Source organism: Trematomus bernacchii, unplaced genomic scaffold, assembly GCF_902827165.1.
Source record: "Trematomus bernacchii unplaced genomic scaffold, fTreBer1.1, whole genome shotgun sequence".
NCBI lineage: Eukaryota > Metazoa > Chordata > Actinopteri > Perciformes > Nototheniidae > Trematomus > Trematomus bernacchii.
In genome coordinates, this window is record NW_022988050.1 from 12647699 (window position 1) to 12672531 (window position 24833).

Below are 24833 nucleotides of genomic sequence, written 5' to 3' on the forward strand. Positions count from 1 at the left end.
CTGCTGTGGCAACTCTGAACAAAAAATGTTTGAGGTGGAACAAACTGTATATTATTTCATGAGACTCATCAAAATCCTGTCTACCAAATGTCAAAGATGTGGGAAATGTAGAGGAAAGTTAAGTAGAGATGGAAATAAAGCTTGAGTTTGAGCCATGTTATGCTGTTGTGCGATTGTTAATGGTGCAGGCTAATTTCAGGATAACACACCGTAACAATGCCTCCTCGCAGTAAACACAGTTACACTGTGATAAATAGCTAAGACTGAGATGTTCCCATCATGACAGCCACCAGTTTCTCAGTCTACATAGATTACTCTCATTTTTAATATGATCATTTTCAATTAACTTTATGATTTATCTTTTAGTCTCAAGCCCCGTGGCATTTCCCAAAGAAGGAATCCTCTGTTGACAGCTATCTAACTTTCCCACCGGATATTTGATTGCATCTATCTGTCCCCAACAATCTCTTTCCCCTCTCCTCTCTGGAAAAATGAGGCCACAAAACATTGGGCAACTTTTGAGAAAGCTATCCAGGGGGTAGCCACATAAACAAACCATCGCCATTTTGAATAGAGAAGCTAATACATTCACAAAAACAGTCTAGATTAATAGGTGTGTGAACGTGCCTCTGGTAAAAGTTTTCTCATATGGCCAGCTGGATATTTTATTCTTAGCTGCTGCTGGGAGGTGTGTGTGTTGAGTTAGGGGGTCTGCACTGGCCGGGGTTGGAAATATTTGGGCTGGGTGCCACATAAGTGGAGTTACATAAGCTGTGTTGATGGTAGAGGAGCCACTGGTATTAAGAAGTCTCTGTCAGCGGCCCTATTATGACAACCAGGACATGAACACGACATGTCGGCCAACATTCGCACCAAACCAGGCGGTGTGCACTGCCGCTTATAATGGGAATGATACAGATACATTAAGTCTGACCAGGATTGGAAAAACTTCCAGTCAGTGTGGACAGACTGCGGGATCTGTAGGAAACTTGACTAAATACGGAGAGAAAACTAGGGCAAGTGAAAAATGGATCCACTTATACCACTTACAGTATAGCCTGCAGGGATGTGTGTTAAAGGTTAAAGCGAGGGTTTCAATGCAGGTCTTCATGAATACTTGGATCTGCATTGAAATTGATGTTAATCATAGTATATTTTCCCATGAAAACACCAAAACTATGTGTTGGTATGTCTCTTTATATTTTACAGATACACATTAGTAGCCTACCTACTGAAGACATAAATCTTGTCACAAATATTACATTTGAGTCATTTGAGTCATTTCCATAAACTGTTGGGCACTGCGGTTTTTAGCAAACATTACTCAAAGAAGAGAACATTTGTTTGTGTTGGGTTTTAGTTGGGGACTATTTTAAGCGGTGGATTAACACACGTTCGATGCTTTAGGTATTTATACTGTACCACAGCAGGACCGCGAATTTGGGATAAACTCAAAACTAGTGCCCATGTTTGTTATAAGGACCGAACATGTGAGGATACAAAGCTGTCCCTGTTAGACTTCTCAAAAAACAATGAAGCTCTATGGCAAAGAAGAAAAAGGTTATAACACACTTTAAGTAGGGTCTAACTTTTTCTAGCGGCCGTTGTATTTGTTGACAATAAGATGAAAAGAAAATGTCCCTTAATAAAGGGGAAATGAGGACATTTGGGCTGGACAATAAATTGGTCAATTGAATAACACAGTAATGATTACTGATTATAAATATTAGTGGCAGCCCTGGGGAAAGCAGCTATAAATAGTAGATATGGAGCATGGGATCAAGGCAGACTTTGATCATGAAATGTCACGGAACAATTTTGAATGTATTCCAGACATAATGAAAATCATCTGGCATACTTTCCCATCTACCTTGACCTCAGCTTGAACCCTTTTAGAGACTAAAAGGTATTCCCTCTGCTCTTCTTCCTGTCATTAACATATTTGAGAGGGCTGTTTGCAGGCCATCACTCCTGAATTCCAGATGCTGACAGGGAAGAAGCCCTGCAGATAAAGAGCAGGGTTCACAGAGACCTTCTGATGACAGAGGCAGGAGGGAACCTGCACTGTCTCAGAGGTGGTGACGTCCAGCTCGCCAAAATATGGGGATTAAGGTCAAAAGGAGGGAAAAACCAGTCTGACCTCATGCCTCTAACACGGACATACCCATTTTGGCTAACGTACGCTTTGTGTAAACATGCACGTAGTCACCTACACCGGTACAGTGCTGCATTTAGATGTTTGCAGGTGAGAACTGAAGTGGCAGTGTGCTGGTTCCAAGAGAAAATGTTCTGTAAACGGAGCGGGCAGAGGGAGGTTAGCCATTAATCTCATCAGGACGCTGCTGACTGCTGCCCTCACACCGACAACCTGACCTGACTTGTGGCGCCCGGCTAATCACCTGCCTTAGAGCTATCCCTTTTATTTCATCAGTAAAAAGTGTTTTCCATCTCATTTAGATTATCTTTCTAGATATGAATAGAGGTAAAGCTGACCCGTACTGGAGTCTTGAGGTCAAAATGTATATTTGGGATTTTAAAATATCACATAACAATATATCCACATATACTTTCTTTGTTTATTTTTTAATTGTGTTAAAAATACACTTGTACCGCACATTTAAGAGTTGAGAAATCTACTTTTCGATGTTGTATGGCGGACAAACTATGTAATGAAAACAAAAATGACCTAAAATCTACCATGGCATGTTTGAACTGCTATTTCTTATTGCTTATATATGTATTAATAAGCCAAAATCAGCCAATATATCATCCACTTGGTTAAGGCTTTGACTATATTTAACTGCAGTATTTAATTTCCTTATTTATTTTCTGTCCTAAGTATAGTGTGCTGCATTGTTGGCGGGGCCTGGGACTTAAGACTTTCATTGCCAACACTTACTCTGTAGGTTTTTGTGCATACAACAATAAAACCATTGAATCTTCCAGGTCAGTTTATAGGTCAAAGCTTGAATATATTTTTACAAGTAAGAGGTTGTTCCCTGTTTGGTGCTGTAGAAAGTATTGCACCACCTCTGTTTGAGAACCAGGAGATCTTATATCTTCGTGTTGACTTTGTTATTCTTGACATCTCTTAACCTGTGTGGTGTTTGCCTTTAACAACTCAGTAAAACCTCTCTTAAAATGCTTCCCTAAACTGCTCTGCACTTACACTACCGTCCTTTAAGACCTCTTTTCTTATATAATCCTCTTGCCTTTCAAGCGAGATTTGTATGGCACATTTCCAGGAACTGGTAACTTTTCCTTGCACGCCCCCTGATCCACCTCTTTCCATTACATATAAGTGCTGTATCATTGTCTTTTGATGCGCTTTTGACATGGCAACTTGTGATAATGGAAAATAGTTATTCTACAGTTGCTTGTATATGTCTGATAAATGCTTTATTTGTAAGCTGAAATCAATATGTAATATGTTAGGGGATAACTCAGCCTGATCACACACAATAATTCCTCAGTGATTCTTGAACAATGCCCCCTTTGTGACTTGGGTGGTGTGCATGCAGTTTGAAACCCAGTTGACCTGTCACACTTTCAGCTGACCTTGGGTCAAAGTAAAACAGAGAAGAGAGGGCATTGGCGCTCTATTCTGACCAAATAGCCCTGCAAGGGAAGGAAGCTTTGAAATGCTGCAGGATAGAGTATACAGGCGGGTTTCTCAGTGTAATGGCATTTAAGGAGAACAGTATGAATGGAACAAACCATTTGTCCTCTTTAGCAAACCCAGGGAACCACGGAGAGATCACAAGATGCCTGGAGGAAACATACTGTATGAGGACTGTCCTCAAAATAGCAGGAGTGTGGCTCAGTTATGCATTCAGGCACACATATGATCACGTGCTTTCTTTGATGACTAAAGTTTAAACAAAGTGTCAACCTTTGATACAGGGTACCAAAGAATTGGCGATTCATAGCACTGGAAATTGGAAAAACGAGAACATTTGTGCAGCTTTACCAGGCCGAGTAGTTTGCTAGTTACTTACTGATGTGAAAAGCTTACTTAATGAAGCAAGTAACAAGTAATGTGTCACATGAGCCTCTTCCGTAAATAAACAACATATATTTAGCTCTTAGCCTGTCATGTTTCGTCACAGTGACGTCTCTGACAGCTATAAAGGTCCAAGAAGAATCGGTGGTCTCTTAAACTGGATTAAACTGATTTGAGTGGTCGGCCACAACAAATAATCGGTGTGCTTTACAACCTTTGTGACCAGTTACCGTCTGCTACTGAAATCATAAATACAGTAATTGACTGTAAATATGTTATTTTACAAGATTTACGTAATTCTTTTAAAAACATGAAAATGATTTATTTCTTCTATTTGACTTTTATGATGTTGTCGGCCTCCATGGAGTGAGTCTTTCTGGGGGTTATAATAGCCTCATATGCCCCTTTCACACTGGCGCTTTTCCAGCTCCGGCTCGGAGCTGGAGCTGGAAAAGCGCCGGTTTTTCCTGTTCACACCGCAGCGGCGCCGCGTCATAGCTCCGGAATGCGGTTCACTTCCAGCTCCAAAAAATTGTCGGTCTAGAGGCAAGAGCTTCGGAGCTATGACGCGGCGTCGCTTACGTCTCTCTTACGTCGAGGCGTGCAGGAAACTAAACCCACCTCCCCTGAACCTGTGCAGCCCATGTATTGATTCCATCCGATAGCTGCTATAATAACAAACAAAACGTCTGCCTGCTCTCCACAATGATCAATAACAGCGAACGGATGGTCAAAGTAAGGTACAAATAAACAGAATCACACGAAGCCTGGTTAGTGTTGCCTGACTTTATAAAGTGTGTTTTTTTTATAAGTGTGTGGTTGCCTTCTAGTCACTTTGCTCAGCGCTACTGCTTGTAGGCAGGCATGACGAGACTCTTCAGTCGACCCAGGTTGTCATGTCCGACTATCACAAGTAGAATCATAATGAAAAATACGCCGGTAAAATGTGCCTGTAGAAAACGGCTTAGCAAGTAGTCAGTTTAGCTTCGGTTGCTATGCTAACATCACCCATGTTATACCAGAGAAACTTTCATGACAGCGTTGTGATGCCAAACAGCGTCAATTCAGACTGACACACATTCACTTAAGGGGAACAGGGGATATGTATCAGCTGCTTGTGTGACAGTCAGACAGTGAATACTTTAGAGCCGTGTGAGCTAACCCGGAGCTAACGGGAGAATACACTCCCGTGGAAGAGCAGCCAGCACTGCAGCGGTCGGTAAATGCCGCTGAAACACATTAATAAACAATGAACCACGGCACTCTGGAGAAAAGTATAAGGTTGGAGAAGTCGTTATTTAATTTAATCTGGCTTCGTATGATTAAAAGCAACACGATCATCGACCCGACGCAGTCCCCCCCCCCCCCCCCGTTGTTGTTGTGAGCGCCGTTGGGGAGAAAATCAGCGATGTAAACGGTGACGTCATGATGCAGCAGCGGCAGCTGGGCGGTGTGAGCAGAGCGGGAGCTGAAAAGGGAAACCGGAGCTGAACCAGAAAAGCTCTAGCTAGGAGCTAGAAAGGGAAAAGCGCTGGTGTGAAAGCTGCAATATTGTATGCTAAAAAGGATGTTAATACTTTTTTATGATCTGAACATTAAACTTGTACCAACAGCTTCACAATAACCTTTATTATCATCTAATTATTGACAGATGGAAACCCCAAACTAAATAAGATTATGAGATTGACCCCAGGCGTAATTCTTTTACAAATGTTTACGATAATTATAGTCTGAGCTATACTGTTACTACAGACTGCAGGCCTCAGCATGTTTGCGACAATGTAGATCTGTCAAGTTTGAAAGGTGTATCCCTCCTGGGCGGATCTGCTGGCGCCAGAAACATTTGCTCAAACATGTTTTTATGGTTCATTTAAGTTTACTTGGGTGTCACACAACAGGAGAAGCACAATACAAATAGATTGAGGCTAATGGTTTCCAAACCATTTTGTATTCTAGGTTTTTTAGCTTTTTAGCCCAAAAAGTTTAACTAGTCATTATTTTTACAAGAATGAAGGAGAACGTCTAAAAATCTAAACTATTTTGTGAATATTGGCACCAATTAATTAAGGGTTTGTAACTTTTAACTAATGGATTGATCAATATAAGTTATAAGCTATTAATACAAACAGTGTTTGGGTTGCCAGGATGTGAAATGTTTTATCTATTTAGAAATAATTCAGGAATAACAAATGGTATCCATTACTAACAAATTAAAATAAGCCTTTGGCTCTAAAGTTATAGAAGTAAGTCATTAATCAAGATGAAGTATTCTAATTTAATTGGAGGTTATCTTTCTTTCTTTTTTAAGGTTTATTTTTCCTAACTTATAGATGTAGAATAAAAGGAAAGGGGATGTTTGTTCTTATAAATAGCTTTAAAACTATCTGTAAGGTCCTTGTCAATAATAAAGACATTAGCTATATATTTAAAAACATTTAATTAAGGGTTTGCTATAAGACACTCTTTTATCTCTTCAGTTGGTTGCTTTTCATTGTCTTAAAACCCGAACTCTGAAATGATTCAATAAAGTTCAATCTCGTCTGATCTAACCTCATGCCACTCAAATGTACTGTATCTTTCCCCCAATGTTTGGTACTAAGGGTCTGGACGTCACCAAAGCTGTCCCTGTTAGACCTCTCATGATGCAGAACGCTCCAAACATCTGGCTCTGCACGCAGGACAATATATGCTAAGCTTTGTGGGGAGCTACTATTTGACAGAAATATGACCAGGAGAGAGTTACAGCAAAGCCTTTTGAGGTTGTTATGAACTCCGGCACAGCAGCCAGAGGCAGAGAAGGGGGTTTCATCTCTTCATTTTCTTTTTTAGTATTGCTTTTTATAAGGCTGATAAAAGTTGCTTGAAATCCCAAATATCTAGGAAGAATTGAGCATTCCATTCATTCACTTCATAATCGAAAAAATATGTGTTTTGTATAGATGTTTTTGTGAAAGTACATCATAAAGAAAGTGAAATACTGAACTGAAATACATCATGATGAAACTGTTTTTTGTTGACTAGTTTGTTCGTACTCAACTTTAGCTCCGGCTGCAGCCGCATAGTGATACACCCGACCAACAAGGATGTGATATCAAGTGCCACTGGCAACCAGCACCGGATATACTTTACGAAGTGACAGCATGCAAGCGGTGCCCTTGTCACAGGAAGGCAACAATGTGAAAGATTTATGAATCCTTGACTGGCTGCTCAACTCTGTCCAATAATGAGTCAAAACGACGGACATTTTCAGAGCATGAATGTAACCTAGAAGATAAATATGAGCTAAGACTGCATAATTCAAGCCTGGGAGTAAAACAAATTCATGTTTTCTGTTGACTGAGAAAACACATTACAGTGTTTGTTGATGGGTATTGCAACGTGCCGGAACCCCAAACAGGCAGAGCCATTACTGTACACCAATGGCCGATTCATCCCAGGACTCGCATGGTAATTTAGAGCATATTTACACCCCCGACACCTCCGTCCTGCACGCTCCGACACACATGGGCAGTTCATAAATGACCGGAGGTGACCCCTTGGAGGAGGTTTTTCCCCTTACCAACTATGGCTTCAGAGCCTCAGAGCCCCAACAGCTAGCTCTATTAAAACTTGAGGTCTTTGGTGTGTTTAGGAGGCAGGACTTGGGCCTCTCCAGAGCCCACACTGCATGGTGACCACATGTTTTCCTCCAAAGGAATGGCTGTACAGTCACACACTGTCAATACCATAAACCCTGTGTAGAGAATAGGTATTTTCAACAGTTTTTTTTATGCTAATCTTTGTAGGACATTGGACTGTCAAAAGTTGAAAATGATAGGAGAAATGTGTTGATTGTCAGCATGTGTTCAATCTACATAGATAAATCAATAAATTGATGAGTCACCAGTTGGTCATAATGTAACCAACAAACTGAAATATAAGGAGTTGGTGTTTTCTCTGCTTTATTTCTAAGATAGAATATTGTATGTATGAATGTTTGGGTTTTCAGCTTTTAGTCGCCCAACTTGGGATATGAAACATTGGGATGATGAACATTTGTCACTATTTTCTGTAGCCATTTGTAGACTGTTTAATCAATTAATCTGCCAAATAAGCAGATATGAAATGGACAATGAAAAAAACATTTGCTAGTGGCAGACTCATCGTCAACCCTGAATGAAGTCCAATAGTGTCCAATTCTGAGCATTGGCATTGATATTGATGTTATCTTCAAAGGATGAGACTTGTGTCAAAAACAAGCACTCCACATGAAGCAGAGCCAGTGGTTATATAATATATGGCTCACTAAAGAATACTATGACTGGAAGCTGGAAAACTTTAAACAGGCCACTTGCTGAAATCTCTCACACGGAGAATCGATCAACAGAACAGAGGGTTCCCAATAAAAGCGGTGACTCAGCAGAAACAAACGCTATGCCAGCAGCAATCTGGTGTACTGTACGGTAAAGTACAATAGCTCAGTCATTGCATCTGGCAGATGTAGAACCAGTTTATAGTGTTTTATTTCCACTAAGTGTTGCCAGTGTGTGGCTGGCAGAATAACTTGTTGAGCAGCTTAGTGCTGCTCCCAAATGAAAATAATTCCCTTTTTCATTATTATGAGAGGTGACATATTACGTTTATGATCATTTTAGTGGACAGTATCTTTGCATATTCTCTTTTATGACGTTTGTTTGTTTGTTTGTTTGTTAAGGCATTAATCATAATAGAAAAAAAAAACAGAAACTCAGATTGCAGTGTTTGAATGTCTCGGTAACCTGATTATCTGGCTTATCTAGAGGTGATTTGCTTACGATTCATCAAAAAAGAAAGAAGCTATTATAAGTGTATTATTGAATTACTATATGTCACATTTTGTAAACTGATCAGTAATACATTTATAAAATGTGAAATACATCTAAATTCTCTTGATACTTTGATCTGTTTTAAGGGCTCTTTGACAAAGTAACATTTTGTTCATTTGATATGAAAGTAAACTAATTTCCCCTGCCCTTTCACACATTGCTAATACAAAAAGCCAATTGTAAATTGTGTAACTGTCCCGTGATTTGGATCCACTCCAAATTTAAGGGGTTCCTCCAAGTCTCATGAAAATGGCTTTTAAATCCTTCTGTTGAACAAACAAACCCAACTGAAAACATGTTTGGCAGAGGTGATACAAATAAGCTACATATCAATGGAAAACACATTATACGAAATTAGTACATTGATAAACTCAAATGTAAAAAGTTAGCAAAACTAAAGGAATGACCTTGAGCAACATTAGTTATTTGACACTTTAAGCTGTGAGGTGTAATTATCTTACATTCTTAGAGCATTGGACAAGTTTGTACCATCCAACAATCTGTTTTCTCGACCCTTTCATCCTGTTAGGGTCACTGCAGCCCCTCCGGCATGGATGTCATGTCACATTCGAGCTTACCTTCACACTTATGCGTGATTTTGTTTCCAACAGAAACGTACAAACACACCAAACAGCCCCAGGCTCCAGAACTGGAAGCCACCATGCTGCCCCAGCTTGTCCCTACAGTATCCACCCTCAATAAGTCACTAACATACAATCAACAGCTGCCAATAAGACACTGTTATCTAGCTCTAGTGCCGAGTGAAGACTGTATGATACAGACAAGCTGTATCTCGCAGCACAACCACCAAATGAGAACAGTTTTATAGGTGACACACTGCACAGATTTACAGCAAACAAACAAACAGGCCTCACGTCAAAAGTGACACGTTGCCATGAGTAAATGTAGGCCTCCTTCACTTTCCCCTCAGAGAACATTGGCAGGCCCTGATAAGCTGGATCTCACTGCACCCTGCAAGGGAAGACAGTGTTGATGTTGGCTACAGTGGAGCTGATAGGAGCCCCCAGCTTGCATTCAGATAAAGGTTACACAGCCAGGCTAGTTTAAGGCCCAGGCGAGCTAAAGGAGGGAGGCAACAGAAATGCTTATGCTTTGTTGTTTACCTCGTTACTCAGAATGCGAAACCGCAGACCAGAGTAGCAAGACATTATTAAGGTTTTACAGCTTTAATTTAATCCAGTGCTATTATAGGAGTTTTAAAACTCTGAGCAGAAACATAAAACAGGGCAGCTTCCAGCTCTTTCACAGCGAGCACACTTTCACTACCGTAATGTTTCCAAATCTTAGTACAGCAGGAGGGATGCAAATCTTTCGCACAAACATTTTGTCCTTAGGTAACTCTGCTTTCTTTACGCTGTTCACTTTCAAACATGCAGAGTCAAGATGAAACCAACAACTATTGTGAATGTATAGATTAAAATCCATGCTCTGGGATTTTTAACGCAAGGTTTCATCTAAGTTACACAGCAAACACTAAAGGAAACTGGAACACATTACTGTACTTTTAACCATCAATTCAATGAATACATAGCTGAAACTATGAAACAGGAAATGAATTTCTTCATTATTTACGTTTGACGCTGAATGATAACTAGATATTGGTGAATTATACAAAACTCTTTTAAAACATGATAAAAGAAGTCAAAGTTTTGCATTTTGGCATCAATAGGCAACACCAGGCTAGCTGTCTTTTATTGGTTTGGTAGATTCATATTTAGCAGACAGACATGACAGTGATATCCTCAACCCTCGACATGACGGCTAATAGGTGCATGAACACCCATGAACAACTGATTATGATGAGCAACACAACGCGCTAAATGTTATGTGTTGCAGAAAATTGTTACCACAAAAAAAAGGACTCTCATTAGCCATACATATTCTCAAAGAAAGAAAGAAAAACTCTTTTTCTGTATGTATGCATCCAAAGAATTGGCTCCTGGGTAATCTTGCATTAAGCATGGCCTACATAGACACTGATAGTGGTGGAAATACAAGAGGCATGGAGCATGGTGAGACTGTTTAAATGGAGCATGGTTAAACAGTGCGTTGGTTTAGGTTTACAAATGAAACATGGGGGTATAAAAGTGTCTGGGTGTCTGCTGGAAGAAACTATTTTGGAGCTGCCCTTCAATAAGATCAGATCTTATGCAACGATTGCTCTTTAAAGAGGGCTCATCAAAAGGGATCAGTGCTTCAGTGCAGTCATTCTCATTAGTTACTAAAGAAATTGGTTGTGCTGGAAAGAGGCTACCGGTGGTACATGTAGTTGTGATACAATATCTTATATCTCATGCAGTTATGAGGCAGCAATAAAGAATGACATGCAGTAGGAAGTACACGTTATATACTCTTTATCTAAAATGACTGGAAGTAGGTTCAGACCAAACAATGGCTCATCCATATTTTATGACCTCTACATTTCCATCAAAGCCTAGTTTATGTTGCCCATATGGCATCTGAGAGCCTATGGGGAGAGGGTTGCTAGGTAGCTTCCGCATCGAAGAGTTTAGAGCAGATCGACTTTAAAGATCTAAAGATGTAATTTATTCCCAACAGTTTCTTAATAACTGTCACATGTGTGATACAATCAGCCTGATATTAGATGAAGCCATTTTGTTTCACTGTGTTACTGTTTATCTGTATGTGCTCTATCGGAGTTGAAATTAGTATGTGAAGGAACTAATTGATTACTATTAGAATCTATTTTTACCACAACAGAAAAACAGCTACAGTTAAAAGAAAGGAAAGTATATTTTTTTTAAATCACTGGGACGATAAAGAATGTAAAAAATGAGTGTTACCGATAAAGGCATACGAGTCAGAAAATGTTGCAGCACATTGTGAGAAGATAGAACTCAGCTCAGAACATACATTTAATACATTTGGACCCAGACTCATGATTACAGTATGTTCTGTAAACCTGTGATTAAACAGATTTCTTTACATCTGTCAGGGTTCTTACACCTTTTCCAACGTCAAATTCAAGCACTTTTCAAGCATTTTCAAGGTGCATTTTCAAGCTTTTCAAGCATCTTACAGCTGTTGTAAATTACATATTTATATACACATACTTATACTCAAATGATTATTTCCCTACCTCACATTAAATCAGATGTTCTTTATGCTATAAACAACCAAATGTGTGTTTCATAATAGCATTCTACATGAGGATGAAAAATTAAAAATGTTAGAAAAGAAAACTAAGTTTAATATTTCAAAATGAGTGACCCATCTGTACGTAGACTGGGCATCCCATATAACCTGGCTGAGCCAATATAAAACAATCAGCCAAATAACTTTTCAATACATTATTGATTACTATTTTTGAGGTACTTTTAGGTTGGCAGTAAACACAAGTCAGAGGTAAATGGTGTACTTTGACTCCACTACATGTATTTAATACCTTTAGTTACTTTACAGATGTGGATGAATGATGTGAAATATAATCAAGTGTTAAATCAGACTTTAGTTCCACCTGGAGTAAATTCACAAGCTACAGTACCCTGCAGTATACAAAGTCATTCAAACTAGCTGCACCTTTACCAGCTTTGAGAACACTTTCATGATCAATCATTATAAAACATATCATATACAATTATTAGGGATGCTCCGATCGCCAATTTTGGAGCCGATCGCCGGAATCAGTATCGGCCGATACCGATATTGTTCTCTTTTCCTCTCTCCCCCTCTCTCTCTCTCCTGACAGCCCGTCAGTATCTCCTGCAGCTCACTGATCCAGTAATGAGTGACCCGACAGTGAAGAATAAATATATTTATAACTAGTTTAGCTTGTTCCAGAGGTAGATAAAATAGCTAAGTGTGTTAGGTCTAACTCTTAGTGTGTGTTCTGCTCCGCTCACCGGTCCGTCACAGCGGGTGGAGCTGCAGGATTTCTGCTTCACACACACGTTGCATACCGCTATTTTATTGTCATTTTCGGACACTTAAAATACTGCCAGACTAGTGAAGCCATTTTGGCGAGCTTGTTTTGCCGCGCACAGAGAAAAGTGTCATGTATTTTACATGCAACGATAGCCTAATCTAAAATGCTCTACTCTGGCGTACCTTTCGTGTGGTGTGTGGCTCGTCAGCGCAGACTCTCGCATCGTTATTGTTGCACACTTTGCAGGAGGCTACTCTTGGGCTTCGCTTGACCCTCGTCTTAGCCATGGCTTGTATTTGTCTTCTGCTAGCCAACGCTCGTTGAAACGGCAACCTCCTGGCATACTGTCATCTATCACTCTCATCAGAATGATTGTTATTATGTTATGTTATTATGTTGCATTGTTGGAGAAGCCTGTGACATAAGATTTTCAACTGCATAATTACTCTGTAGCTATGTCAGATTGACAATAAAGAACCTTGAACCTTGAACCTTGAATCTTGAATGCCCAGGTCACACGCGTAACAAAAACACTTGCCGGTCACGCGCATTGCGCGGGAAGGCCGGAGCGGAGCTGTTTTATGTAAAAGCGAAGCAATTAAGCGCGCTCCGACTTCTTTATTTTCTTTTAATCTAAAAAGCGAAGTAAAGCATTTACAATTTCAAGCACTTTATCCCAAATTCAAGCACCATTCCCAAAATTCAAGCACTTTTCAAACCTTGAAAACACCTCGTACAATTTCAAGCATTTTCAAGGATTTCCAGCACCCGTACGCACCCTGATCTGTTTGTATTCACTGGGCATGTGTAGATTAGATAAGGAAGGACAGCAAGGTCATCCAAAATGTCTAGATTTGTTAGCAAAGTGAAAGGGTGTGCCCATGTGTTAGTTGCATACAAATAAATGCATACATCCACAAAACGATACCGGGAAAGGTGTTTTATACCGATTGTATAGAAGTCTATGAGAAAATGACACCTGATTTATTACCTTAGTAAACATCGTAAACATGACTTTCTGTTCTTAATGGCTATAGTTTCAGGCCTTCTTTATTACAGCATGATGTACATGTTGCAAATGACAGTCGTACTTAGAATAAACTAGTATTAAAGCAACGCATGTGTACTGTACATTGGGAATCACAGGTGGTTGCCACGGTACTGTCCGGTTCTGGCAACTTTGTTTTAGTTTGATGTACTTTACCCTTTCAAAAGCGTCCAAACGTCCCCTTGCTATATATTGTCTGGGCTGGATACCAGTAATAATCAAGAATATAATAGTAAAGAGTAACAACCCACTATTTTGAGCAGTGTTTAAACCCAAGACTGGTCATTTTCAGGCACGAGACATGTTATTTGTGTACATTATACATAATTTCCCTCATGTTAATGTTGACCTGAGGAGGACCTATACAAACAATGCTAATATAAGCTTAAGGAAGCTATGATTATTTTTCTATTGTGTTACAATCTAAATATAAGTTTGCAGATTTTATAAGCAGTGACGTGACTTATTTATTGTCCTGGCTGAGCTTTGTTATTGAATGTCATGGAAGAATTTAAATGCATTGTTTACTTTTTGAATGCAAACACAAAACGTTCCTGTGGACACCGCCCTGTCAAACGTGTGTTCAGTGTAACAACACTGGCAATATAATGCAAACAGGTAACTTCCTTAGAGTATCTCTGTTTAAATTTAGACTTATTTAAGTGATGATCTGTATGAGTGTGAATCATGTAAAACAGATGTAAAGCCCCCCTGCATAGTGAACAGCTGATTTTACCTTTTTGCAGGTTACAGCTCTGGCTCAGTAACACATAGTTAAAATAGCTTAAGGAATTTCTACCTGACTTGTAATGACGCACCTTCAGCTGCTGCTCCGTCAACATTACGGAGGCGATTGTGTTTAGCCACCAACAGCCAGCCTTTGTGTTAATTTTAAGCAATCGAGGCGCATGGAGAGCTGATTTCAGTTTAAAAATGCGACCGCAGCTGAGTTTGTGTCTTTGAGGTTAACTTATCACAACAGGAACCATATCAACAATGGCCACCTTTAAGCTTATCAGGAGTGATTAAGGAGCTTAAATGGGCTCATGTCTAGAGTCAAGAGATGAAATAGCATGCTTATTTCCAGTATGGCCCCCAGCTAAATACCTGCAAAACAATTTTCTATCCACAAAAGTTAAAAGCAAGTGGTTTAGAGATTACTTGGCCCCTTGCCTGTGTTTGACTTGGGGCTGTAAAGGAGAAAACACAGAGCAGATAAGGACATCTCTGTCTCTCAGAGCCTGGGAGTGATTCTCTTTCTGCTTTCCCCAAACAGACACCTGTTGTCTGAACTGACAGGTGGGCTCTTGAAGCAGAAGTCCCATCCTGCTGGTGTGTGAGCCTGAGCCCTGGGGGCGGATTCACTTCACCCTGTGTAATCCCTGAGTGTCTGTGGGCCTCCTGCAGAGCTCTAAATGCAGGACAAAGACTACCTTGTTGATTCTCTGTCATGGGCAGCACTGCCTAAGGACAACTACGAATATCTTTAAGATTAGACTAATCGGAGTAAAAGTGATATTGACACTGGCTATGCAGTCCAATATCAGTAGCACAGCGTTCAAAGGGCCCAACTTTGCTTCTAAGGAGGCTCACATGGGTTATGATACCAATGCAGGTCACACTTAACAGCAAAAGTTAGGGTGTTAAATCTTTAAATCCTTTATTGTGCTATCAAACCAGCAAGAGACATAGCACCTGCTACCGAGGCTGGTTGGTCCTGTATGCCATACACACACAAAAATACCTCTGTATGTTTTCCTGTGAGAGGATAGACAGAAAGAGTGTGATGTAATTGGTCTTTCTTACTTGTGATGTTTACATGCTAAACGTAACATTATCTCTGAGATCTCATAGTCCAGCCTAACAATATGGAAACAATCCAATGGAAGTATTATCACACACAAATACTGTTGGCAGATCGTCAGACCTGAACTGAAATGATATATCGCCTCTTAGGTAATTCTTAGTTTGGCACTTGAGGTGTCCGTCCTGAGAGCCAGCCTTGGTGTCATTGGTTGTTAATGAAAACAGAGATTAGAGGGGATCATGGCGGGCAGAGTGGTGCAGCCAGTCGGTGCTCACTGCTGACAGGATGACCTGGGTTACCGTGAACGGGCCTGACACAGCCCAACTCAAGGTCAAGAGGGAGTAATAATCAGTAGATAACCTGCTTCACATCTACTCCGGTGACCTGAGGAGGGGATTAGAGCTGAGTGGGGAAGGGAAGGGCAAGTAGGGAAAGTATCAGCCTGTATACCAACCTGAGATGGGTCTGTGGCTTGATATACTGCAGTGTGAACTCGTAATTTGTCACCTCCTAAATGTGTTTTTAATTGGATCATTCATGTATAGTTTAAAAACGTCTTCTATATTTTTACTTCATATTTATGTGTACCCTTTCTGTCTTGGAGCTGCTGCAACACCTGCATTTCCCCTCTTGTAACCAATAAAGGTTATTATCTTTCCTTATCTTATCATCTCCAGTGTAACTAAATGCAGCCTCGGTGTGGAAGTGTACACAAAGGAAATACAATAATGTTATATTGCCTTTATACCTGTAACCCTCCCAGCCAATGATGAACTTGATGAACTTTTGAATGCAGACATATCCATTCAAATGAGCAACTTCAAAGATTAATTGAGAGCTTACAGTGACAAATAAAAGAAGCCATCCTACCTGTAGCTCACACCATGCAACCTCCACTGTTGTCTCCGTGTCCAGTCCTTTATAGACCGTCTTGAAAGACCCCCTCCCAATCTCTATGTTGAATTTGAGATATCTTCCATCGGGTGAGGTCGCCACCGCTTTGGTCTCCACGTCCTCTTTCTCATCCCGCTCCAACTGAGCATCAAACGCGATTTGTAATGAGATCTTGAGCTGTTTGTTGTGAACTTCATTTTCAGACTCCGAGCTGCCAGCGTCCCGAACCCTGGATCTCGGCTCGGGGTCCCAGTTTCCAGTGAGAGAGCCGGCGTCTGGCGTCTGGCTGCTGGGGGGCGTGTTGGAGCTCGTGCCCGGGCTGGAAACAGGAGAAGGCGACCGCGGGAACTCTTCAGTTTTCTCATCCTCCGCTCTGGACTCGGGCAGTGTTGGGATATTCTCAGCTGACCAGGACAAGGCTTTGGAAAGCACGCCGCTGTACAGAGGAGAATCAATGTCCATGGTAATTTTCTGCAGCCCGTAAGAGTTTCTCCGTGCGCCCAAAGCGCGCGTCCTCAGCACGGATGGGACCCGGGTTAAGCAGTCGTCGGTCATATCCACAGAGAGGCCCGGGAAACCGCGTCCTGCGATCTCAACCTGTGCATGTGACATTGTAGCAGACTCAACGCCTTCTGGATTTAGAGCCTAAAAGTGGAGACAAAAGAGTGCCATTACATTAACTTTCCCATGATGTCAGAGGTTTAAGACAAACACCGGTTATACAATTACTAACAATACAAGATCAAACATGCCTGTGTTTACTATATTACCTGTATATATTTAGAATATCTCTTTAAAAACACAAGAAGTATGAAAAATGTACTTACTCATCGCTGCCGATGCGTAAAAACAACTCGCTTGTAAGAATTGCGCACATAAAAGCAGATTAACGCATAGTTCCTATCAAATAATCCGAGTTGTCCTCTTCTCTTCTCTTCACAAAGTCCTCAGCCATAACCTGCGCTGGAAGGACGGAGCTGCCTATATCAACAGTGCTCCGGAGGGCCGTGCGTCCTGTGTGCTCCCAGTGCGCGCTCCCGACTCCGCCCCTCGCAGCTTTGACGCGCTAATGAGACTATCATCAGGGAGTAATTACAGTAGAAAGGTTTGCAAACTAGAGGTAGTTAAAACCCAAACATTTAATCAGCACGTTTTGGTTTTCATTTTACGCGTAGTTGGTTTCCATAAACTCTTTGGGACACTTTATAAAATCTAATTGTTGGTCATATGTAAGTTAAAAGCAGGGCCGTGCTTTTGAGAGGATCTACTAACTACATTTCCTTGTATTGACAGGGTCTCTTCACACTATACAGAACAGGATGTCTCCTCTTCTAATTGGCCCCTGATCACAGCTTCAGTTTCTCTGAATTACGATACAACCGGTCATTTTACTCCAGGCTAGACTCAGTCTGACGTCACGTGATTAACCAGAATGAGAGAGATAGCCCAAGGAAGATTATAAATAGATATTTGGTCAAACTGATGGAACAGCTAAACATATATTTTTAGGAATGCGAGTCCTCATTGAGATTCTTACTCAAAGACACTCAAATCAGGTTATGAAATTAAGATGGATGATATTAAACTATAAAAAACCAAAACCAGAAAGTTCAGCAGACTATTGATTCATTTTACCGGGGACATTGAACATTTTAGTCTACGTTTACATAACATTTTACTGTAGGACCTTTACATTTCTCCAAATTACAAACAATAAACAATATGCTCATATCCTTAATATTCTAGAGGAATTGTCTGAAAATACATTTGATTTCATTGCCTATCTTCCAGGTATTTTAAAATACTTTATTTTTTACACGTTTACTATTTTACATTTATCTTATCTCCTGCTTCTTTACTGAATGTAGCATCCTATTTAAAATGGAGTTGTGCATATAATGTTATCTTTATTTCATTATGATGCCTTACTTTTTTAACTTATATTATGTCACATGTTGTCATGTGTTGATTTTTTATGCTGAATAATTAGGAAAAACTGAATATAAAATGCAGTTGGATGTGGACAAAGTGCAGTGTGAGCCTAACCTGCAGGGGGAGACAGACCGCTGCTGCAACAGGACACCTTTATCAGCCAAGGCCACACTGTGCCCCACCTGCACAGACACACACTGACTGTTATCAGAAACACACAGGATTCCTTGGAGCTGTACCCTCCCCACAAGCGGAAACGCACAGCACATGCCACAGGCAGAGAGTAGATCATAACACGTCTGCACACTGTGGGTCACTGTTTACATTATCAATCATCATGTTTACACACAACAGCTAAGACCCCCAGATCACTTAAAGAAGCAAAAAAGGAAGCACATTTAGCAAATTTCTAATTTATTTTCCTACAGGATATGAAAAAAAAGAAAGTTGAATATAGACAGAGAGAGAGTAGCACAGGAGTGTCACAGTAGCTATAACAGCACAGTAAGAGGATGACAGTAATCTGTTCATAAAGTCCACTATTATTACACCCAGTCAGCCAGGAGTGGTGGTCCAAGTCTATGGTGTTCCTCTTCTGGAAGCATGTGTTCTCTAAATAAAAAGTCCCCCTGGTGTTGCATTCTGGGATAGCTTTGGGACGTCTCGTTGGAACGGAGGAACAACAGAAGATCAAAAAACGTCCAGATCCAATTATACAGAAAATTAGGGGGGAAATCAGGGTAAAACTAGACATATTTACATTAAAGAGAGTAAAGTTACAGCTTGTGGGGAGAGAATTTCCCCAGGAGTATCAGACATGATATTATTTAGTCCCTTAAAAGGCCCATTGCAAGTTTAAATGGCAAACATATTACCTGTGACTTCTTTAAAAGTGTTGTCACCTTAAATGCTCTTCTCCCGAAACACTTAGATATAACATTGGTTGTCTTTCAATAAGAAAAAGGCTTTGAACAAACCTAAAGGCAACATCAACTGCAGCACAAAGCATCCTCTGAGCATTGAGGAGCAGTTTGTGTGGCCCTCAATGGCTAATTCTTGTATTTGCCTATGAGGTACAGTATGAGGGCTCCCAGACAAAGTGTGTGTGTGATTCCAGCACTGTTTCAGAAGAATTTCACACCCTTCCCATCATCCATGGTGATGATCTCTGCTTTGCCATCCGTCTGTAACGCCTGCAAGGAGCGCAGCAGCATCCACTCTTCTAAACTGTGGAACTCTGGAGGAACACATCACGGTTATTATCAGGAGGTAGAATGAGAAAAATGTGACTAACATTTCAGGGCTAGTATTAAAAAGAGGTCAAGCAATTAAAAAATAATGAAAAATATAAAACATATTAAAAAGGAGTGGAGTAAACACATACTTCTCACTAAAACTGAAACAAAAGCCTTTTTTATTTGTACTTTTCAGATATGCTTAAAAGAATTCTGCAAAGTCTCATTATACATACTTCACATTATGCCATTATATTTCAATACAGTATGTAAATCAATTAGAACAAAATGTATTGATGCTGCTTCATGTCAATATTAGAAATGGCACCATACCTTCGCCTTCCGTGTCATCACCGTTAGCCAACTCATAAAGTGTAAACACAGAGTTGACCATCCCGTTTTTGGAGACCTAAAACATTAAACAACAGAATGAGGATCGCTGAAATGAAAAGTTGTTGTTGTTTCAGAGGGATGAGATCTGGAGCACACGGTCATAGATATAGCTTCTAATAAGGTGAAGCGAATAATGTTTAGAAAAACTCGAAGTTTTCATCAGACATAAAGAAAACTAGGGCTTCTCCTGGTAAATCAACCCGCTGGGACTTCTTACCGTTGTGACTTCTTTATATCACAAAACAGGCGATATTCCATCATTTGACTTATCCATCCCGCACCATTTATATAGCCTTCCTAAGCCTGTGTTCAATACAAACGTATAAGACATACTGCAACATCAGCAGCCTCTTATGCTGTGTAACTCAGTATTAATTGCAAGTACTAATACACAACTGTTTGTAGTAATTTACATGTTATATATTGAAGTACAATGTGCACATATTTACTTTACTTCCTATGTGTTTATACATATTTTTCTATACATATTTACTTCAACCTCTTTTTCCTACAAATATGTTTATTACAATTTATTTATTTTTGTTTATCATTTTATTGCACATTTTTACTTAAACTTATTGTGTGTATTGAACTTTTTTTATTACATATATTTTTTTCTTTTTCTTTTGATATCGTTTTAAAATGGAGAAACTGTAATGAAACCCAATTTCCCCCAGGAAAAATAAAGTAGTCTGATTGTAATTCAAAGTGTCTTTAAAATTCCCCTATAAAAGGTTTATTATATTATTTATTTATAAAAAGGATAGGTCATTTCGTTGACATTTGAACACTGTAGGTTTTCAAAAATACTCAAAGTCGTTCAAAGATACTGTAGGGGAAATGTATTTAGACTTAAGGCACCAAATGTGTGTTAGTTTCGGTTGAATTTGGGCTAAGAATTCTTCTTCTTGAGTGCATATAAAGAGCCAATTTAAACTCTGGTTATGCATACACATGGGCAAGAAATCAGCTGGAGAAAATCCTCTTCGGGAAACTTAGTCTCTCATTTATATGACATTTAAGAAATCAGATTACTGCAGAGAGCTGCCAAGTCATTTCAAAGGCTCAACACACTGACTAGAGAGAGTGCTTTATTTGGTCCTTTTTCAGTTTCCATGCTCTGACAGCAAAAACTGACACTCCTTTCCAATTTACCTCTTATTGCTTTAGAGAACATTTTCTTCTTCCCATTATCCTTCATCAGTTCCACAGATATACAGTTTCACAGACAGAACAGTCTGTCTTCAGTTTTGATGACTCACCCACTGGTATATTAATTTCCCCCATTCCTCCGGTCGTCTCCACATGACTAAACACCGAGACTTGTTTTTGTCCAGCCACTCCAGGTTCCCTGAGTTCAGACGACAAAATGATTCAAATGTATTACTGTTGAATTCACAGATCGGCAGTGAGATAAGTACTCCTAATCTCAACACTGTGCGAACAAATTGTACCTTTTTTCCTCAACTCCTCAAACACAACTTGAATTGCTTCCATTGATAGTTTTCCTGAAAATCAGTTAAGGCCAAAGACAAAAAGTAACAAATGTACAGGTTTGAAATTCAAATTGTTCTTAGCGTATAAATGTCCTAACACTGCCTCATTCACATGGGAATATATTTCTAAATATAGTTGTTATGCTCATATGGTTCATTGTCACTGTATTTGCTTTTATCTTTTACGGTCTCTGGTTAAAGAAAAAAAAAAAATATATATATATATATATATATATAATATAAATACTGTTTAAATGTTGAAAACAAGAAACTTAAAGTCACCAAAATAAATGTAAGAAATCTCAGAATAGGGGCATTCTAGAAAAAGCATTTAAAGGGGTCCTATTGCCTTATTGCCTGAAAAGCCTTGAAGGTTATCCTTTATTTACTTTTGTAACATAGTTTCATCAACATGTAACACTTAGGCTTTTGCACATTGTAAATGACAGGCTAAGGGGCGGGACATCTCTCAGCACTAATCACAACAGAGCCGGCCAGCTAACCAATCAGAGCAGACTGGGCTCTGGTTTCAGACAGAGGGTGAAAAGAGGTGCTGCAGCACAGGCAGTATGAGAAGAATAAAGAGCTTTCTGAACATTAAAGCACTGAAACATGTCACAGTAGAGGCACAACATACAAATATGAACTTCAAAATGAGCATTATATTTCCTCTTTAAAAACCACCCTAATTGAATGCGTCAACAATAATATCCTGTGGTTAAAATTACGTTTTACAGCTTGTAAACCTTTGACTAGCAATCCAAATGAAACATAAGCAAACATGAGAGACTATATGGACTTGAAACTGTTTTGAACATGTTTTACGTGTGGTGAAATGGTGGCTTTTACTGGACTTGAAGGATACGTTCTATCTTCTTGTTGTTGAACACGGGGCTCTCCTGGGCCTCCATGACGTCCAGGGTGTAGAGCTTGTGATGGCGGCAGTAGGACAGAGCCAGGGAGCACCATGCCGCCAGCTGCTTCTGTCTGGTGTCAGCATTGGGCTGTAGCCTGTCCACAAAGAGAGGAAGACAAGGAGACGTCAACACTGAAGGACAAACAACAAGCTAATGGCACTGCAAACAGAACACACACACACACATCAGTGTAATGCTCACTTTTCTTACGCCATTTTATTAAGTAGATTTAAGCTATAGCTATTAGGGAAGCTTTCATCAATAGTGTCATGCTTTCATTTTACAGCTTGTTCATGTTATTTGCTATATCTTCCTTTTTTTAAGGTTTCTGCATGTCCAGGCATATGTGTATTTTGTGAATATTTGGACCGTTGTGCTATGTTTAAGATTTTGTGAAGAAACAGACATTGTTATTGCATCAGAGAAAAGGGCACGTTTCTTTAGATCCCATCCTTTTAAGGGAAAAACAAACAATTTTAAATAAAGTCCCCCTGAATACAAAAACAATAAATGGAAACTTTGGCTGAGTTTGCTCTTTCTAACATTATAAGTCCTGTATTTATTCTATTTTAAGTCACCTGTGAGGACATTCACAATAAAGGACACTGCGATAAACTTGTGACTAATGATAAATCGTATCATTCTCCCATCCCTATTTATGAAAGATAAAACCCGACCAAGCAGCTACAATTCAGATAAGACAACATTGACTGAAGGATGATACAGTGAGAGATACCCTGAGACAGTAGTTAGATATTTTTGTGTCAGCCTGGAGGACCGACTTCTGGAAAAGGAAGTGATGACCAAATACTGTCAGCTGCTCTACACACACGCGTACTATACTAAACTATTAGTATCAAAGGTTGTGACCTTTTAAATATCTTCTCATTTAGAGGTTGTTTATACAATAAATATTCCAAGTTTCCGTATGATGACACGCCTCTGAATGCTTTCTCGTTCAGTTCCATAGAGAAAAGTGTGATTTCACATATTTACATTCAAATTCAAACATTCTCTTCATCCTCTCTGAATTCTGTGAAGCCCTTTGGAAGTAAGATTTAGGGGGAGAGGATATCAGTAACATCATCAGCTAATGAGATAAAAATCCCTAAAAGTGGCCTTTATTGGTCGGGAAGAAAAAACGTCTTCCCACTTATCCCCTGAATTAGATTTATATTATTTTTTATTTTCTATTATATTCTGACCTGAAGGTTGAGGTCATTATTTTAGCTGCAAAATCTGAAAAGTTGGCTGTTTGTGTGTTGATTTAATGTTGTTTTCTGCCCTACTATAAAACAACAGGGTGTCATGTTAAAGCAGTGCAGAAAAGATTGTAACAGTCACTCACAAGTGCTTTCACATTATTGCCAATTGGAGTAAAGTTCATTAAAAACATTTTGTTACTGTATAATACTCAGTTGTCAAAATTAAATAAAAGCAACCAACGATTGTGATCCAATTTAAATAGGGTGAAAATGTTTTGGTAGCAGCTATTACTATAAAGGGTGTGACCAATAATACAATTATATGTGCAAAAGTATTCTATAGCTTATATCACAAACCAGGTCACATAATCTGACGGGTAACCAAATTGGACATAACACTGTTCAATAGTTGGTGAGCATGTATGTATTATATTCATTATCATTGGTGGCATACACTGTGTAGTCTGGTAGCTGAAGTTGAGGCAGTGGTGGCTACCAAACAGCTAACGTTAGCTGGAGCTACGAGCTAAACTCATTCTCTAAACTCGCACACACCACCATTCCTCAATAAGATGTTTATTTTTTATTATATTTAAAATGTCAAACCTAAAAAGTCAAAGAGTGGAGCTCACAAACTTTAGAGAGCCACTAGAAGAAAAACAGGTCCACTTCCCTAGCTGTTTTGTTTTAGCAAGGTAGCTCCGGCTACCATGATAGTAGCTAGCAAAGCAACACACTTCGATTATTTAACAAAAAAACAATGGCGGTTAATAAGTAGGGCTGATACATGTTTTAAATGTGGTTGAGAAGAATTGACTCACGTAAAAAACGGTGGGAAGTTATATTGCCAGGGCCACTCAAAACTCATTGCAGTTGATGCGGTGCTCACTGCTCACAGCTGACAGCTTCCGGAAGTCTGTCCCACCGCTCAAATGGTTCCGACTAGCTACACAGATTTTACACTTTACGAAATAAACATAAATTATAACAAAATTATATAGATATAGGAATATATATGAATAAATAAATAATTATATATACATAAATGTATTTAAAGACAGATTTATATCAAATTAATAACATATAAAAAAGAATAACAAATAAAAACATACACAATTAATAGAAACATTTTACACAAATATATATATATAT

The 24833-nt window shown here is 39.4% G+C and overlaps 2 protein-coding genes across 2 annotated transcripts in view; both read right to left on the reverse strand.

The window, feature by feature from the left end:
* wnk4a (WNK lysine deficient protein kinase 4a) overlaps nucleotides 1-17531 on the reverse strand; it is a 48295-nt gene extending 30764 nt beyond the window's left edge. The window contains exons 1-2 of the mRNA XM_034119295.1: nucleotides 17331-17531; nucleotides 16480-17148 (exon numbers count right to left, since the gene is read on the reverse strand). Coding sequence (XP_033975186.1) covers nucleotides 16480-17115 — 636 coding nt within the window. The 5' untranslated portion in view covers nucleotides 17116-17148; nucleotides 17331-17531. The remainder of the gene's footprint in view (nucleotides 1-16479; nucleotides 17149-17330) is intronic.
* Nucleotides 17532-18828: 1297 nt separating this feature from the next.
* vps25 (vacuolar protein sorting 25 homolog) lies at nucleotides 18829-24624 on the reverse strand. Its single transcript, XM_034120061.1, has 6 exons — nucleotides 24503-24624; nucleotides 22425-22570; nucleotides 21518-21571; nucleotides 21326-21414; nucleotides 20004-20079; nucleotides 18829-19672 (listed from the first exon to the last, which is right to left on the reverse strand). Exons 1-6 carry the CDS (start codon nucleotides 24547-24549, stop codon nucleotides 19560-19562), a joined length of 525 nt encoding a protein of 174 aa, XP_033975952.1. The 5' UTR covers nucleotides 24550-24624; the 3' UTR covers nucleotides 18829-19559.
* Between the last annotated feature and the right edge of the window lie 209 nt (nucleotides 24625-24833).